The 19,362-nt window shown below is 34.1% G+C and overlaps 1 protein-coding gene across 3 annotated transcripts in view; it reads right to left on the reverse strand.

Moving 5' to 3' along the window:
• The window catches only part of GSK3B (glycogen synthase kinase 3 beta), a 214,735-nt gene that overhangs the window by 68,641 nt on the left and 126,732 nt on the right, over nt 1-19,362 (reverse strand). For all 3 annotated transcript variants that reach the window (XM_004772792.3, XM_004772791.3, XM_013046044.2), the window contains exons 4-6: nt 18,506-18,616; nt 10,049-10,179; nt 6,740-6,846 (exon numbers count right to left, since the gene is read on the reverse strand). In XM_004772792.3, the coding sequence (XP_004772849.1) occupies nt 6,740-6,846; nt 10,049-10,179; nt 18,506-18,616 (349 nt within the window). The remainder of the gene's footprint in view (nt 1-6,739; nt 6,847-10,048; nt 10,180-18,505; nt 18,617-19,362) is intronic.

Consider the following 19,362-nt stretch of genomic DNA (forward strand, 5'->3'; position numbering starts at 1 on the left):
CAAAATCACCTAAAGACTCCAATAAAAAAAAAGAACTACAGGACAATATCCTTGATGAACATAAAAATTCTCAATAAAATACTAGCAAATTGAATCCAACAATACATAAAAAAAAATACATTAAAAAAATTTTGCCATTATCAAGTGGGATTTATTCCTGTGTTACAAGTATGGTTCAATATTCACAAATCAATCAACTTGATACACTACATTAATAAAAGAAAGAACAAGCACCATATGATCATTTCAGTAGATGCAACAAAAGCATGTGACAATGTATAATATCCATTTATGATAAAAAAAAAACCCTCTCAATAAAGTAGGTTTAGAGAGATCATACCTCAGCACAATAAAGGCCATATATGAAAAACTCACAGCTAATATCATCCTCAATGGGGAAAAACTGAGAGCTTTTCCCCTATGGTGAAGAACAAGACAGGGATATCCACTCTCACCACTGGTATTTAACATAGCACTAGAAGTCCTAGTCACAGCAATGAGACCACAAAAAGAAATAAAAGGCATCCATATTGGCAAGTAAGAATAAACTTTCTTGATTTGTACATATAGAAAACCCAAAAGATTCCACTAGAAAGTGCTAGAACTGATGAAGGAATTCAGTAAACTCACAGGATAAAAAAATCAAGGTACCACAATCTGTAGCATTTTTATGCACCAATTATGAAGCAGCAGAAAGAGAAATTAAGGAAACAGTCCCATTTACAATTGCTCCAAAAACCCAAAAGAATAAACTTAACTAAAGATGTAAAAGATCTGTACTCTGAAAACTATAAAACACTGAGGAAAGAAACTGAAGATGACACAAAGAAAACGAAAGATATCCCATGCTCATGGATCAGAAGAAAAAATATTGTTGGAATGTCTATACCACCCAAATCAACATTTAATGCAATCCCTGTCAAAATACCACCAGCAATTTTCACAGACTTAGAACAAACAATCCTAAAACTTGTAGGGATCACAAAGACCCCAAATAGCCAAAGCAAACTTGAAAAAGAGAAGCTGGAGGCATCACAATTCTGGACTTCACGTTATATCACACAAAGCTGTAGTGATCAAAACAACATGGTACTGCTACAAAAATAGGCACATAGATCAACAAAACAGAAAACCCAGAAATGAACCCACAACAATTAATCCTCGACAAAGCAGGAAAGAATATCCAATGGGAAAGACAGTCTCTTCAACAAATGGTGTTGGAAAAACTAGAGCACAACATGCAGAAGAATGAAACTGCTTTCTTACATCAAACACATGCTTTCTTACATCAAACACAAAAATAAATTCAAAATGGATTAAAAACTTAAATGTGAGACCTGAAACTATAAACATCCTAGAGAGAAACACAGGCAATAACCGGACATCAGTCATAGCAACTTCTTTCTAGATATGTCTCCTGAGGCAAGGAAAACAAAAGCAAAAATAAACAACTGGGATTGATCAAAATAAAAAGCTTCTGTATACAAAAGGAAACAATCAGTTAAATTAAAAGAAAGCCTACAGATTGGGAGAAGATATTTGCAAATGGCAAATCTGTTAAAAGGTCAGTATCTAAAATATATAAAGAACTTTAAAAACTCAACACACATGCAAAAATAAATATTCCGATTAAAAAATGGGCAGAAGACATGAATAGACATTTTCTCAAAATGTGTGGGAAAATGGCCAAAAGACACATGAAAAGATGCTCAACATCACTGTTCACTGGGGAAATACAAATCAAAACTACAATGAGCTATTACCTCACATCTGTCAAAATGACTAAAATCAATAACATAAGAAACAACAGGTGAAGGTGAGGATGTGGAGAAAGGGAACCCTCTTTCACTGCTGGTAGCAATGCAAACTGGTACAGCCACTCTGGAAAACAGTATGGAATTTCCTCAAAAAGTTAAAAATAGAATGAACTACGCTAAGATCCAGCAACTGCACTCGAGGTATTTACCTAAAGAATACAAAATTACTAATCCAAAGGGATACACACACCCCAATGTTTACAGCAACATTATCTACAATAGCCAAATTATGGAACCATTAATAGATAAATGGTCACACATACACACGTACACACACGTACGTGTACACACACACACACACACACACACACACACACACACGTGTGAAGGAATATTACTTAGCCATAAAAAAAGAACGAAAATCTTGCCACTTGCAAAGACAGACAAAAATGGAGCAAGAGAGTATTATGCTAAGCAAAGTAAGTCAAAGAAAAAAATACCATATGCTTTCACTCATATGTGGAAATCAAGAAACAAAGCAAATGAGCAAAGGGGAAAAAAGAGAGAGAGGCAAACAAAGAAGTAGACTCTCAACTATAAGGAACAAACTGATGGTTATCAGAGGTGAGATGGGTGGAGGATGGGTCAAATAGGTGATGGGGTTTAAGGAGTGTACTTGTGATGAGCACTGGGTTTTATATGCAAGTGTTAAATCACTGTATAGTACACCTGAAACTAATATTACACTGTATGTTAAATAGCTGGGATTTAAATAAAAACTTAAAAAAAGACAAAGGGAAAATACTTGAAGAGGTCAAGGTTAAGATTAGAGAGATAATCATTAATTTTCAATATGTAAATTGTCATGCTATTATGCCCTCTCAGGTGGTAAGGTGGATAAGAAATTGACTATATATAGCATCTACAAAAAATAAAATTATTTAAGAGTGAATTGCTTATTTAGCCAACTAGAAGTTTTTTGTGCTTAGTTTTTCAATAGATGAATTTTTCATGTTAAAAAAAAGTATAAGGTGACAGGAGGTTAGGGAAAAGAAGAAGAGCTGCATCATAGCAAAAGAAAAGCACAAATGGAAATAAGAGATGTGAGAATGAGTATCAAGGTACATGAACACAAGCGGAATCAGAAATGAAGCAGAAAGAGTAAGGAGAGGGGGAAAAAAAGTGGAAATATAAATGAGAAAAGAAAAAAAAATAATGTTAAGGAGGGCCAGTAAGTCCAAACTGGGATGGGTATGTGAGATATGAGCCTGCCAGTGTATTATTTTGTTGTAAAATTAAAACATTTTAAGGGAAAAAAACAAAACACAATAATTCACTTTTAAGTAAAAATGGACACCTCAATCCTGAGAGTAAACTTTTAAAAAATAATTTAAATAAGTTTTAATAATTTGTAAAAAATTTTAATTAATTAAAAATAATTTAAAGGATATAATCCTGGCTTACCTAAGATAGTCCTGGTTTAGATTTATTGTCCTTGGATAATCACTAATAGCATCCTCTTTCTCTTTTAAAAGTATTACCAAATAAGAAGTTAAATTATATGGTCAATCTATTTATAGCCCACCATTAAGACCTTCTACAAGGAAAAGCTAGTTTTCAGTTTCTGGATGCCTGAGATTCCTGGGTTTTGTATGAACCAACAATTAAGTGCATTAGAGGATGAACATAAATCTCCGGTGGGCCTTCTCATCTACCAGTAAGAAAGGAGAAGAACAGTGAATGGCATGGGGTCAACAAATAGTTTAAGAGGTCTGATACGGTGAGATGCATTACCAAGAAGGGTAAGAAATCTCTGCCAGTAACTAACTTTTTACTGACATAAGAAAACAATGACAAAAAATTTATATAAGAAATTCAAGTTGATCTTGTCCAGTTCTAAGTAATGATAACCAAGACACCTATTTTGCAAGTACTGACCAAAAAGAACCCTCCTTGATATACTAGGTAATTGCTAAATTAGGCAAATATTAAAACCTGCTAAGAACACTTAACTTCATTCAAAGCCAAATAATACTAACTCTAAAGATGGAAGGAGAAAAAATACATATCTTCATTAACATAAAGGCTTTATTTTGATCTAAGTTTAAAAATATGCCTTTACCTAGCCAATTAGTTGAAAGGTAATACGCACTCATTTCTTTACAATAGAAAATAATTCATCTCAGAAGACAAGGCTGGAAAAAGTACAGGGAAATAAATATTTATTAAAAAATCACGGGAAATACTTTCTTACACTGGATTTAGGTACAAATATGGGAGACAAGGAATAAAACATTAAAGAACACTATTGCTTAGTGGTTGCCACAGACTAATAATCCTAAAATTCAGGTGGCAACTATACCAATGGTCCTCAATGTTAACTCATGCAAACTACCAAAACCAAGGTATTTACCATTCACTTTCTGGGAGAAACCAAAATCTCTTCTGTTCATACTAAATGGGACAAATGAGTAATATTCTCCAAACAGAATAAAACAGGAATAATAATAATAATAATAATAATAATATAAGCACTCTGACCCATTGACTTATCTGGTTATTTGGGGATTTCAACTAAAATAGTGTTCTGCTTCATACTTAATGCTCATTCCTGGTAAAAGTAATCTTTCAAGATCATTTAGTTTAACATAGTTAATTCACAGATAAGAAAACTGAGGTACAATAAAGATCAGGGACTTGTCCAAGGTAAAGCTATTGAATGGCAGAGCTACCCCTGGAACCCAATTTCAATTCCCAGTCAAGACACCACTGTCAGAGAATAACTAACTGCTTCTTCGAGTGTCTATAAACTCAAATCTTCATCCTGAAGAACCATTTGTTCTCTGCCCTTTCTCAGTAAGATAATATAATCAGAGCCATCAGCCTGAGCTTTGGTTATATACAAATAGGACAATAATCTACTCTGAACCAGCTACTCTCTCATTTCAAACAATTGTTAAAAATATTTCTAAAATGTATCTGCATTAGCACACTTAATACTTTTGTTTCTGTCTTCAAATCACCAGAGTCATGAGAGGAAATACCCAAGTCTAAAAAGGGAAGTCAAATCCAGGCTTATTAGGGTTCAAAAGACCAAAGTTCAATCAGTGGCATATAGCTGAGTCCTAAGCCTAGAAAGTCAGATTCTGGTATTAGCCATACAAAGGAGGCAATTGGAAAGGAGGCACTCATAACATCCAGAGAAGTGATTCCTAATAGAGAAAATGGACTAAAATGCTCTTCTTTTGCAAGATGATTCCACAGAACCGCTAAGGCACATGGACATTTATAGAAGTAATGCACTCTTAAGCGGGTAGTGAGTTTTTTTTAATACATGCATTATTAATGTGTCACATGATGTGGTCATGACTTTTTTAAAAGAGGCAAACTGCATTTATTTTGGGTGACCCTAAATAGGTGACCACAACTCATCTGGTATGTGAATGATCAGTATCATATATGTGAATAAAATATAGAGCAGCTGTAAAGTCCAAGGATATTTCCAAAGATAAAGGTCTGAAATTTGCTCTTGCAGAGAGTCAAGTTAACAAATAGCATGAAACAAATATCTCCTTCCACTTCTTCAGTACTTTCACTAATATTTTATTTAATCTTCACAGAAACTCAGAAAAGTAGGTAGAACTGTTAGCAACCTCCACGTCATAGCTTAGTTAAGTAGTAACAGACCTAGAACTCAAATCTAGTTCTACTCCAACCAAAATACTCTTTTTGCTCTTTCTCATTTGTCCCTTAGCATAGGCCATATAACAGCAATGATGAAACTGACAGCATTACACACACACAAAGGGACACACACACACACACGATTATACTCTCATCTTCCAGTGTAGCAGGTCTCAAAGTATGGTCTGCAGAGCTCTGGGCCCCCTGGACCTTTAAAGAGGTCCTAACGGGTAGAACTATTTTCATAAGAATATCAAGATATTATCTACATTTTTCACTGTGTTGACATTTGCACTAATGGTGCAAAAGAAATGATAAGTAAAACTCTGGGTCCCTTGGCACAAATCAAATTGCTCTTTGGCATTTTTGTCCTTTAGGCAAAATAAAAATGGTAATGTGTTTCTGTATAGAGGCCTGTGTTCATATCAGAAAATTTCCACTTGTATTAAAAGACAAAAACTGTCCACATTCTGGCGTTTCTTAGAGTTCTGTAACTATGGGTTCTTTTTGGTTGGCTGGTTTGGTATTTGCATGCTTTTGGTTCTATTTTTGGACTAAGGAATTCTCTTCAGAAACAGAATGTTACAATAAAATAATTCTGACAGTTACGTGTACACCTAGCCTAAAGCTGCTCATCCTCTCTTAGCTTTACCATTCATGTGCACCTGACAGTACTATGTTCACTTTTATTAGTATCCTAAAATGGGGTAGAAGAGGAAGTCATTGAAGACTGAAGCAAATTATCCCTATTCAATTCATTCTAATCACTAAAGATCTTTTGTGAAGACTTCACAGAATCAATGGGTTTAGCCAAACAAATGAGAAAGAATTGTTTTTTTGTGACTTGACTCAACAGCAAATAAGCAACTGGGATAGCACAGTAGGAATGACAACAATATGGCTATCCTATCATTTTCATCATCAATGTTATGGATGCAACTTCTCCAAATAGTGATCAAGCTCAGAAGTTAGTATTTCAGGAGAATTAAAATGTTAAGAAAGAAAAGATACACTTAGGATTTATTTGAAATTTTAAAAGTTAAAAAAACAAACATAGTCATAATCATAATCAAAAAATCCCAGAAACCTTAGTAAAAAATAATAAATATACCTTAAATTCTGAGAGTTGACATATAAAATACTCTACACATTTTTGCACATCAGTCTTTAAGAAGAAACAGATTTTAGGTCATCCCTATTTTTATATTTAAGTGAAAGTATAGATTAGTAATACTAAATTACTAAAAACAAGATACAATTAATAATTACAAGCCATTATATTCATATTCAGTACTTACCTATACTAGAGGTATAATCAGTGGCTCCAAAGATCAACTCTGGTGCCCTATAGTACCGAGAACAGATATACGAAACATTGGGTTCTCCTCGGACCAGCTGCTTTGCACTAATTAAAAAAAAAAAAAAAAAAAAAGGCATAAATTCTTTAAACTCAGTGTCAACCTTAAAAGAACCTAAACTTTCATTTACAACCCTGAACATTTATCTAAGATTCACACCATTAAATCATACAACAAGCAAAAAAAAGAAAAATAAGAACCATAACTACCTAACAAAAGAAACTTATAATTTAAACATAACAGTAAAAAAGTAGCTTTTAAAGAATGCCTTTATGAACTGTCACCTAAGGAAAAAGAAATAGAAAGTCATAAAAGGACAAATGCTGAATTTCTTATCTTCTGTTCCTTGAATACTACTTCTAAAATAAAAGGAGGGCAGGAAAAGTAAGAAGTACCTCCACCCACCAAAAAACACAGTAATGGATTATAATACAAGAATGAATACTTCTTACCACGAGTGTTTTTTAAACAGAAATTGATCACTCTCTTATAATTTGACTTCAGCATCAGAGTAAATATCCCAAGGCTTACCCAATCTATTCTCTTTTTCCACTGTGTTGGTCAATTTATTAATTGTCTAAATATTCATTACTCAATAAATAAGACAGGTCCTCCCCTGTAGGTCAGAGATGATCACAGCCTCTGAATTCTAACTCCGCTATTGTAAATTTAGTTACATGTTCTCTAATCCAACTTTTATTCAAAATACTTTGTGACATGTATTTTAAACATTAATTAGTTTCTTTGGAGCTGTCTCTCAAGATAATTTAGAGATACACTGAAATAAACTCCTGTAGAAGTTAACTACTTTGGCAAAGAAGGACAACAAAGATAAATACAGGCAATAAAAACATATAACAAAATCAAAACAGAAAGAACGTAAGTAATAGGGAAAGGGAAAATTTTGAGGTAAAGGTATAGGAAATCAGAGTAGAGACAAATGAAAGTAGTCACAAAGGTTTCGAAGGTTGGACTTTCTTTTCTTTCTTTTATTTCTGGTCAATGATAATCCTTACGTTAACTTGTTCTTCCTTCATTACAAGATTTGAAGAGGGAGGCAGTTTATTTTTTTAACATTCTCCCCAAGTATTGACACACAGCACTAATTTCATAAATTAACAAATATCAATCCTTGCTTTTTGCCTGCATGAAAATTAAGATACCTTTTCAGCTTAGCTGATAAAAACTTTCTACTTTATAAAAGGTTTTTTTTTTTAAAGATTTTATTTATTTATTTGACAGACAGAGATCACAAGTAGGCAGAGAGGCAGGCAAAGAGAGAGAGAGAAAGAGAGGGAAGCAGGCTCCCTGCTGAGCAAAGAGCCCAATGCAGGGCTCAATCCCAGGACCCTGGGATCATGACCTGAGCCGAAGGCAGTGGCTTAACCCACTGAGCCACCCAGGCGCCCTGTAAAAGGTTTTTTATATTAGTAAGAGAGATTCCAATTATATTGTCAGAAAATTCACTATAAGACAAAAAAGGTAATATTGGAAACTCTGCATCCTATAGATTTCCTTGCAAAATGAGCCGAATCCTAAACAGGTATCTGAGACCAGTTAACTATAAAAGGGGGATGGTCTGAAGGAGCACACTGCTTTGAGACTAAGAATTGACTCCAAAGGAGCAGATGTGCTTGTTTTTCTGACACACTCAAGAGACAGCCTATGAAGAATATATCTTATATTAAACCTAAAATTTAAACTGTGGGCTGACATGGAAGTATTACAAAGAGGTGGAAATAGAGATATTAGGAGATGTGGATCAATATTTATAAAGAGCTGAACTGAAAAGAATTTGTAAGGATAAAAAAATGGAGAGAATCCAAGTTATGTGGCAATGTACTAGGGACTGAGAGGAGAAAGACTAATCTAGGTGGAAGAAGGTTAACTGAGTGAGTTACACTAGGATATAAGCTTGGTTTCATGTTGAAAGGATAGATTACAAGAAGCACAAGTTGCTGAATACTATGTAGATTAAAAGGATGACGTCTTATGACACAATATAATATTACCAAGGAATCAGTTTAAGAAAACAAAGTGCACTGGAATTTGCAGAAAAGGAGAACAAGAGACTCAATATAGAGGAAAAGGAAGAAAACACTGCTACTAAGGTTAACACTGAAATGAAAAAGAATGCAGCAATGAATGCTAGTACTTTAAAAAAAAACAAACAAACAAAAACAAAAACACAACTGCTCAGCAGTAAACTCTTGGTTTTGGCTTAGGTCATAATCTCTGGGTCGTGAGATCAAGTCCTGTGTTAGGCTCCCTGCTCGGGGCAGAGTCTGCTTGAGGGTCTCTCCTTCTGTCCTTCCCTTCTTACCCCCCAGCTTGCCTCTCCCCCACTTTCTAATAGATAAATAAAACCTTCAAAAAAATTAGTTCTTATTAAGAAAGGAATATAAACACATAATAAAACATTCAAATAATACAAGGTATCATCAATGAAAAAGCAAGTTTCTCAACCACACTATACTCCCTGTTTCCCTTCCTAGGGGCAATCAATGTTATGGGTTTATTACCTATCATTCCAGAAATAATCATATACCTATATACATGTGGCTATACCATGTTTTTAAAACATAAAAATGAAAAAGCTTTATATAGTCCTGATCTTGTTTTTTAATTTTTCTAAGACATTATTCCTTTTTACAGTTGCATGTATTACATTAAATGTGTATATACTATAATTTATCTGGTCACTTTCCTACTAACATTTATAAACAATCTTATGATAAAAATCCCTGTATATACACTATTTTCAAGTATTTCTAAGGGACTAATTCCTACAAATTAAAATGCTGGAAAAAAGACTATACATATTTATAATTCTAACAGAATTTATTAAACTACTCTTATAAGAATCTGTAAATAGTGCATACTCCTTGAATAAGGACTATGGTATTTTTGTAGTGATACTGTAAAAGGTATACAGTTTTTTTTGTTCTGTTTTTTTTTTTAAGTTAATTAATTTATTTATCTGACAGAGAGAGAGAGAGAGAGAGAGAGACAGCGAGAGAGGGAACACAAGCAGAGGGCGTGGGAGAGTGAGAAGCAGGATCCCTGCAGGGAGCCTGATGCAAGACTCAACCCCAGGGTGCTGAGATCATGACCCAAGCCAAAGGCAGATGCTTACCTACTGAGCCACCCAGGTGCACCCAAAGGCATATAATTTTAAAAGAGCATACAGGGTAGGAGGGTGGGACTGGGGAGGAGTGAAAGAAGGGAGAAGAAAAGAAAAAATCTTACCTTCCAAAGTCACAGAGTTTTAAAACAGCTGTATCAGGATCCAACAAGAGGTTCTGTGGTTTAATATCCCGATGGCATATTCCAAAGGAATGGATATAGGCTAAACTTCGGAACAGCTGATACATATACAACTGGAAAATATAGTAAAAATTAATGAAGACTTTGTCCCAAACAAATCAGAATCTTTTAAGCAGTAAATAAAGTAACAGATTTTCAGAAAAGAGCAGCACTCAATCTCCCTTTTATGAGTTTCATGTCATTTATATATTAATTAGCTAATTAAAGTTGCATTAACCATGTTATATTTGCACCATCCCCCTCAATAAAAAAAAGGAAATGTCACAATGTGATTTATAAATTTTTATTTTACTGACATCTTACCGCAAGCCTCCTAAAATGGGCTATTAAAAAAAATACAGATGGAATACCCAGAAAGGTATTCCAGATCATGTGGCTAGCAAGTAACACTGTTTAGACCAGAAGCCAAGTATTCTGTTTTTTCCTAAGTTCACTATTCTTATTAAGTATGTACACTTTCATCTTTAGAATAATATTTTCCTGAGATGTCAGCCCTAGAGCTTGCTGATAGAGGGGACCAGGAAAACTCACATGTGACTGAGAAAAATCTATAACCAATGATCTATCAAGACATCAGTAGCTACACCAATCTTCCTATATTATCTTTCAGAAATAAGTAGACTTTGAAATGCTATTAAAAAACGCATCCCTGGGGCACCTGGGTGGCTCAGTGAGTTAGAGCCCCTGCCTCCGGCTTGGGTTGTGGTCTCAGGGTCCTGGGATCGAGCCCTAAGTTGGGCTCTCTGCTCGGTGGGGAGCCTGCTTCCCCCTCTCTCTCTGCCTGCCTCTCTGCCTACTTGTGATCTGTGTGTGTGTGTGTGTGTGTGTCAAATAAATAAATAATGTATTTTTAAAAAAGGGGCCCCTGGGTAGCTTAGTGGGTTAAAGCCTCTGCCTTCAGCTCAGGTCATCGTCTCAGCGTCCTGGGATTGAGCCTTACGTTGGGCTCTCTGCTTAGCAGGGAGCCCGCTTCCTCCTCTCTCTGCCTACTTGTGATCTGTCTGTCAAATAAAAAAAAAATGCATCCTTGCTGATTATTGACATCAAATTGAAGGGATATTTATTTCAATTCTATTATTAAAAAAATACACTGAGAAACTGACTCTGCAGGGAAGCTAGCTGAAGAAGACAGGGACTCTATCAAGAAAGTGAATATATCTTAAATCTGTTTATCCCAAGGTTGGTGTTTAAATTTTTCTGACTACTTACCTTCTGATCCCTACCTCAAAGTTATATATCATGGAAAGAATTTTTGAAATGAGTTCAACTCAAGTATATCAGTATCTTGGTTAAAATAACAACAAAGTCAAAGGTCAGGAAAGTACTGATAGAAGGCACTACCGTCAGAGGCTACTGTTAAGATTTACTAGGTTTGTTTTTTTTTTAAGGTTATATTTATTTATTTGACAGACAGAGATCACAAGTAGACAGAGAGGCAGGCAGAGAGAGTTGGAAGCAGGCTCCCCGCTGAGCAGAGAACCCGATGCCTGGCTCCTTCCCAGGACCCTAGGATCATGACCTGAGCAGAAGGCAGAGGCTTTAACCCACTGGGCCACCCAGGTGCCCCAAGGCTTTAACCCACTGGGCCACCCAGGTGCCCCAAGGCTTACTAGTTTCTGGAAGTTAACATGTGGCCTACTTTTCTCCAGACAGGCCCTGATTGATTCCCGCATCAGGCTCTCTGCTCAGCAGGGGGCCTGCTTCCCTGCCCCTCTCTTTGCCTGCCTCTCTGCCTACTTGTGATCTCTGTCAAATAAATAAATAAAATCTTAAAAAAAAAATTAAAATAAAAATAAAAAATAAAAATGCTTAAGACCTTAAATGAGACTGAGGCTTTTTTTTTTTTACTACATTCATTCATCTAAAAGATCTAATCTGTATCCATTCTCCTCACTTTATCTTTTGAAAAGATACAGAAGAAATGTACAATTTCGTATCTATTTTGTTTTAGACTCTGTAAAAGTATATTTACAGGAAAATGGAGAGGCCTTCTCTACTATCAAGACAGCAGTAACAGTAACAAGAAAAAGCTACTATTCTAAGTGCTTTGCATGCATTTTCATTTAATCTTTATGTAATAATAGGCATTATTATTTTTATTTTCCATATAAAGTGCCTGAGGCACAGAAGATAAGCAATTTATCCAAATCAGATACTAAATCAGATACTATTATTTTTACTTCATCTCCCAATCCAATATTTTTCACAAAACATAGTTTTATAAAACCAGGTAAAATGAATAAGTGAATGAGATCAAATTATCAATTTCAGACAATGTTCTTATCTTTTTTAAACTCTTAAATACTCCATAGTGGCTTGGGAAAGTATACCTCTTTAATAATGATTTCTGTGTTTTATCATATTTTTATTCTATTAAATGAAAGTGTAAAAATGTAACCATTAAATAGCTTGATCACCAAGTAAATACAAGAATGATAAACTCTTAGAAACTCAGGAGATATTTAGCACATGTTGAAATTCAAGATTGACTGATAGATTTTTTTAAAGATGTTATTTATTTATTTGTCAGAGAGAGAGAGAGAGACAGCGAGAGAGGGTACACAAGCAGGGGGAGTGAGAGAGGGAGAAGCAGGCTTCCCGCTGAGCAAGCAGCCCCATGTGGGGCTTGATCCCAGGACTCTGGGATCATGACCTGAGCTGAAGGCAGACGCATAACAACTGAGCCACCCAGGCGCCCCTCAAGATTTATTCAATACATACTGTCAAACCAAGCCTGTTTTACCCTTTTGTTTAGTTCATTCTTGCAGGCACTCTGCGAGATGCATATTTATCCTCATTTTCATAGGTGTGGTAACTGAAGGCCAAATGAACAGTCTGATCTGTTACAAACTTATCAAATCTAACTCAAGTCCACTGTTCTTTCCTCTTTGCTACTAAATCTGTTTAAAACAAACAATACATAACAATTTTATGATTCACAAAAATGCAGCCAACTTTCTTGTGTCTCCAGACCAAGTTCTTTAAACTGTCTTTTCAATAAAAAAAAAAAAAAATTTAAATTCACAATGATGATTTTCCTGGTTTCAGACTTTAATTTTAAAACCTACTTAGTTATAGAAGATACTCATCAAAAGGCAAAGGTGCTCAAAACCTTTTTAACTTGTATAATAACCACCATCAACTACAAAGTGACCATACTATAAAAACTGAAGAAACGTTTAAAGCAATAATATAATATAATATAATATAATATAATATAATATAATATAATATTACTTCTCCAGAAAAAATGAAAAAGTGGATGTCAAACAATTACAAAGGACTGCAGCTGCCATTCTGGTGTCATGTATGCTAAACAAGTATTTATTGGATGGTCAGGTCCATGAAGGCAAGAGTATATGTGTTTATTTTTTTTACTTCATCTCCCAATCCAATATTTTTCACAAAACATAGTTTTATAAAACCAGGTAAAATGAATAAGTGAATGAGATCAAATTATCAATTTCAGACAATGTTCTTATCTTTTTTAAACTCTTAAAAATAAGAATAGATTTGAGTCCTTAAAAAACAGGCCAACAGCTCAGACTCTGGAAGGGCTACGGTTATATAAAAGAAGCATCCTTTTTTCCACAAGGGGGTGAAAGGAGTGTTAGATCTTTCCTTGTATGCCGACTTCAATATGCATATACCTTGTTTTCTTTTTTACAATATAGGATGCCAAAGATCTCATCCAAATATATGCTGTCAAAAACACTGAAAACATTGTGTGCCCGGGTGGTTTAGTCGGTTAAGCATCTGACTCGGTTTCAGCTCAGGTCATGATTTCAGAATCCTGAGATTGAACCCCGTGTTGGGCTTCCTGCTCAGCGCAGAGTCTGCTTGAGATTCTCTGCCCCTTCCCTCTCTGCTCATGCCCTCTCTTTCTCTAAAAATATACATAATCTTTAAAACAAAACAAACCACAGAAAATACAAGGCTCTTTACTACATTATTTGTAATAAGAAAAACAAAAACAAACACCTGAAGGGAAAACAACAGACCATTAGTAGGTAACCAGCTGAATAAATTAGGATATAGCCATATAATACACTAATGTGGAGCTATAAAAGGAAGGTGAAATAGCTATGTCTATCTATGTTAATAAAGAGTGATCTCCAGAATGTATTTTTAACTTAAAAAGTATCATGGAGGAAAAATGTACATATTATGTAACTATTTACATAAAAAGGAGGTGGAAAATAATTATATACATCTGCTTATTTTAAAAATGGGAGGACTATAAAAAATTTAAATATTTAACTGGGGGAGAGAGGAAATAGAGAAGAAACAGGTAAAAAAGTTAAACTTATTTGATGATAATCCTTATTTTTGTAGATTTTACTTTGGAACTTCATATTAATGTTGACATAAAATTTAAAGCAAAATTAATTTTAAAAATATTTTTAGGGAGGGGTGGGGTCAGAAGGAGAAGAGAGAGAATCTTGAGCACACTCCATTTCCAGCAGGGAACCTGATGTGGGGCTCTGTCTCATAATCCTGAGATCATGATCTGAGCCAAAAACAAGAGTCAGGCTCTTAACTGACTGAGCCACCCAGGCACCGCATGAATAAAAAATTTTAAATGCAATCTTCAATAAAAGTAAAATGAAATAAACAAAGCTTGGAGTGCCTGGGTAGCTCAGTTGGTTAAGCGGCTGCCTTCAGCTCAGGTCAAGATCCCAGAGCCCAGGGATTGAGTCCTGCTTGATGGGCAGCCTGCATCTCCCTATCCACCACCTGTGCTCTCCTGTACATGCACTCTCTCTTTCTCCCTCAAATAAATATAAAAAAAAAAAAGAAAGAAAGAAATGAACAAAGCTTAATGATACATACTTGCACAGAGAGGAAATACTCAATTTAAGAGAAAAATTTTACTGTTCATACCTAATAAAATATACCATAGAAATAAAAAGAAATGCAAAGTGATCTTAAATTACTTTCACTTGGTTGTGGTAGTGTCACTATTATTATTCTAAGACTATTATAGGTAGAGTGTAGGACAGAACAAGTAATTATACTATCAATGTAAAATGGAATTTTTAGTGTAAGAGAAAGAAAATATAGATGGAAGATTGTTAACCCCCCTCAATATTTAATGAGCAATGTCAATCTATATTAACCTTTGAGATAAAAAAAAGATGTATTTTATATGAAAAGCTTATTGAAGTATTTTCTAACTCTGTGCACTAAAAAACCCAGAAAGAATAACCAACCCTGTAGCAATTACCTCTCCTAACATTAGAGACAGTAGTCTCTAAATATCATTTCTCACTTAAAGAATAAGGTCTCCTTGAAGAAAAGGTTGATTCCAAGTCTGGGGAAGAAATGTATAAGATGAACCTAGAACACTACCATGCTAGAAAGTAAAGAAGCTATCAAAGATTAGATTATTGAGACTCAGGCAAGAAGTTTTAAAACAAACCTACATAACAAATACCTTGTTGATCACTTCTGGAGGAACCTGTGAACCAACTAATTATAAATTTTTGTAAATTAAGGGATATAATCAAATACATATCCTGTATTTATTATATAAACTGTACCTCAGGTAATCAAATACTTGATGTGGGAAACTATTTCAGCTTATAAATTTTTTTGGATAAAGATTTCATTTATTTATTTGTTTATTTCAGAGAGAGAGAGAGAGACAGGGTGAGTGGTTGGGGAAGGGAGGGAAAGGTAGGGGAAGCAAATCTCAAGTGGACTCCACGTTAAGCGCAGGGTGGATCTGACGACCTGAACTTGAAAACAAGAGCTGGATGCTCACCCAGGTAGGGCACCCAAGCGTCCTCCAGCTTATAAATAAAGAATGAATAATAACTTAAGAACATGCATATTTTGTAATCCTTTATAAATGAACAGATTTAGGCAATGATCAATGGTTACAAGCATCACAAAAAGATATTGTGTTCTTAAGGAAACCGCTCAATAATACATATGCAGTAGTCTTGAATCTTATAAAAATATATCTAATCACCAATTTGCAGGAAATACAGAAGGCAGAGCAACATATTAACACTACAGTAACCCAATCAGCAAAACTCAGACCATGAAACTGCACATCAACTGACCCAGTTTGTTTAATACCAAAGTGTAAGAGAGAATGGTCTATAAGTTAAAAGAAAAATTAGACACATATATCAGCCAATTATAAAATACGCACCTTACCCAATTCTAAGAAACTTAAAATCACACACACACACAGGCAATAAAAATAGTAGATATCTAAAGGTGTTAGTGATTAACTATTTATTTGTATAGGTAAAGACAATGATATTGTAACTAAGCTTTTAAAAAGAAAGACCCTATCATTTACACATATATACTGAAATAGTTACAGATGAAAATAACAGCATCTGTGACTTCCTTCAAAATAAAGGAAGTGGGGAGTAGAGGGTGGTATAGGTGAAATAAAAGTGGCCATGAACTGATCATTGTTCAAATAGTATAATGGGTACATGGGGGTTCATTATTCCATTTTCTCCTTTATTTCTATTTGAAATCTTCAATAATAAAAACATATATTTAGAGTGACCAAAGACAAGATCCTGAAACGAGTAAAATTTCTGTAGACAGATATAGGAAAAGAAAATCACTTGGCACATTTTATGTTAAATGGTGAGAGAACAGGTATTGGCTTAGCTTTGGAGCAATATAGATATGCTAGGAGGGAAGTGAACTCGAAGAGTAGATTCAACAGAGGTATTACTACCCCTCTCTCGGGAATTTTGCCAATTCAAAAGAATATGACCTATCTAACTACTTTAGTAACACTATGTATTTTTTGTTTTATAGTTATTTGTGTAATTGTTTTTCTTCTTATTAGAGAAGGAATAAAATATTTTATTAAGCTTCACATTGTTCTGCAATCATTTAGCATTTATTTGCTGAATTAGAGTTGAAATAAAAAACTCGTCTAACTACTGTGTACATCTTATTAAATGTCCACATGTTGTTTTTTTAAATCTAGTGTTAAGATTTTCTATTACTTTTATTTTACAGTCCCAAAAGTGCTTCCTCATATGTTAAGTTCACCTTACAGACCAACAATGCTTAATTGTGAGCAGTAAAGAAATGAATACAATTTTACCAACATGGAAGCTAAGTAGAGAGTAGATCAGTAACTGCCCAAAAGCACTTAATTTAATAGCAGAGTTGGGTCTCAAAACTAGGTCTTCAGGAACTAAATCTAGGGTTTCTTCTGCTTCATAAATCCATCAACATTCTAAACTGAGATGTTCAAAGATTACCTAGATTTAGGGACTTAAAAGGGGTAGTCTAGTGTGCAGATTATCTTGAATAGGACCCACTATTTTAAAATTAGAATAAAGTACTAAAGTACATGTGTAGTACAAAAACCGTGTCTTTTAGTTCCTCCTATTATCAACTTAACCACCAACTTCAACCAAGTTTGATAAGTCCAAATAAAATTATACTGGAAGCAGATTTTTAAATTCCTAGCACTGAATTCAACAGGAATACTGACTCCTTGTCATAATTATCTAGCTACCAAATTCCTGCTTTGGTACCCATTTTATCACTATAAAGTTTAAAATTGTAACTATTAAGCAAAATTCAGTACTCAATCTTAAGACATTCAGAGTCAATTTTATTTTCTAGAGTCACTCCTATAAAGGATAAAATGCAAAAAATTGTATTTAGATAGCTAGACTTTGAAATTTAACATCTAGTTAATTTTCACAATGTCATAGTTAAAAAATAATAATCTGTGTGTCAACCATACTTCAATAAAATTTTTTTAAAGATCTGAACAATCTAATAACAATAATAATGACAATAATGTTTCTAATCAGTGATCAAAACTTTAATCAGAATTATGCTGGATAAATTCCTAGCAACTCTTGAGTTCTTTCACAGAAGCTGACATTAGGTACTAAAAATTAAGTAACACCTTCAGAGAGTCTGTACATATTTAAAATTATAGGAAATTTAAACTTTAGCTACAGTTAAGCTGAATCTATAAATGGCAACATAATGTTTAATCTGATCATATATATACACTTTATAATTTTATATGATATGCCTGCTCCTTTTTCAGTCTATGCCATAATAAGGGTATCCGAAATTAAATAAACAGGTGTTATGGCCAGCAAAATTGAAATCCACAAATGTCTGTGAAAAAATTCACTTGTCAGAAATATGACAAGATATTTTTAATATGAGTGTTATCAAAGTTTAAAAGGTGAAGGTTTCACACTTTAAAATTATATAAGAATTCAATGAAGATCTAGCAATACCTACTTTGCAGCTTCCCCCACTTGGCATTATATACAATAATACAGTTAAAACATAGCCAGCACTTTCCTTGGCTCATATTAAGTACTTTTTAAAATGGGAAATTGCTCCATTTTTACATACCTTGACATAGATCACAGGGAGCGTCTGTTTGGCTCGACTATAGTGTCTGGCAACTCTGTATACTGTTTCCGGAACATAGTCCAGCACCAGATTAAGATAGACTTCATCCTTCTGAAAGAGTTCATTAAAAACAGAAAAAACAAAATTAGAAACTAGTATTTTATATACTCAGAGCAAAATCTCTATACATTTACTCAGATTTTTTTACTTTTAATTATTCACACTTTTAAGATTCATGCATTCAATTCTAATTATACAAAAGTAATTCAGAATATAGTCATAACAGTAAAAACAAGTCTACTGTACCTTTTTACTAACAATTTCATGGTAAAAAATAATAGACATTTCAATACTGCTAAGATTTTTAATTATATTTAAACTATTATTTTGTAGTAAGATTTTAGAGGATATCACTTGTCACAAAATTTCCTATTTTCTAGTTTGAGAATCAGTGCCCTTTTATCCTATCAGGAAGCTGTCATGGTAGTAGAGTGAGTGCTAAATTAGCAGCAAAGATTTCCAGCTTTTGCTCGGCTACTAACTAATGTATACTAACTAATGCAACACTTAATCTCTCTAGGCTTCAGTTCCTTCAACTAAAATATGAAAAATTGGACTAGATGCTCTTCACAATTTCTCTACAACCTCTACAAAGAAGATTCTATGGTTATCTGATAGTCTATAATTAGTAAAATAATCACTTGTCTTATACAAGTAACTGAAATAAAAAGTAATTTATAAGGCAGCAAGTTACCATACTCACAAGTGTACACTGCAGGTCCTATCTTTAAACATCCTTTCTCAGCAGCCTAAAGACACCAATCCAAGATCAGTAGATAGAAAGAAAGGAATTCCAA

This window comes from Mustela putorius, unplaced genomic scaffold, assembly GCF_011764305.1.
Source record: "Mustela putorius furo isolate JIRA1106 unplaced genomic scaffold, ASM1176430v1.1 tig00003834_pilon_pilon_pilon, whole genome shotgun sequence".
Classification (NCBI taxonomy): domain Eukaryota; kingdom Metazoa; phylum Chordata; class Mammalia; order Carnivora; family Mustelidae; genus Mustela; species Mustela putorius.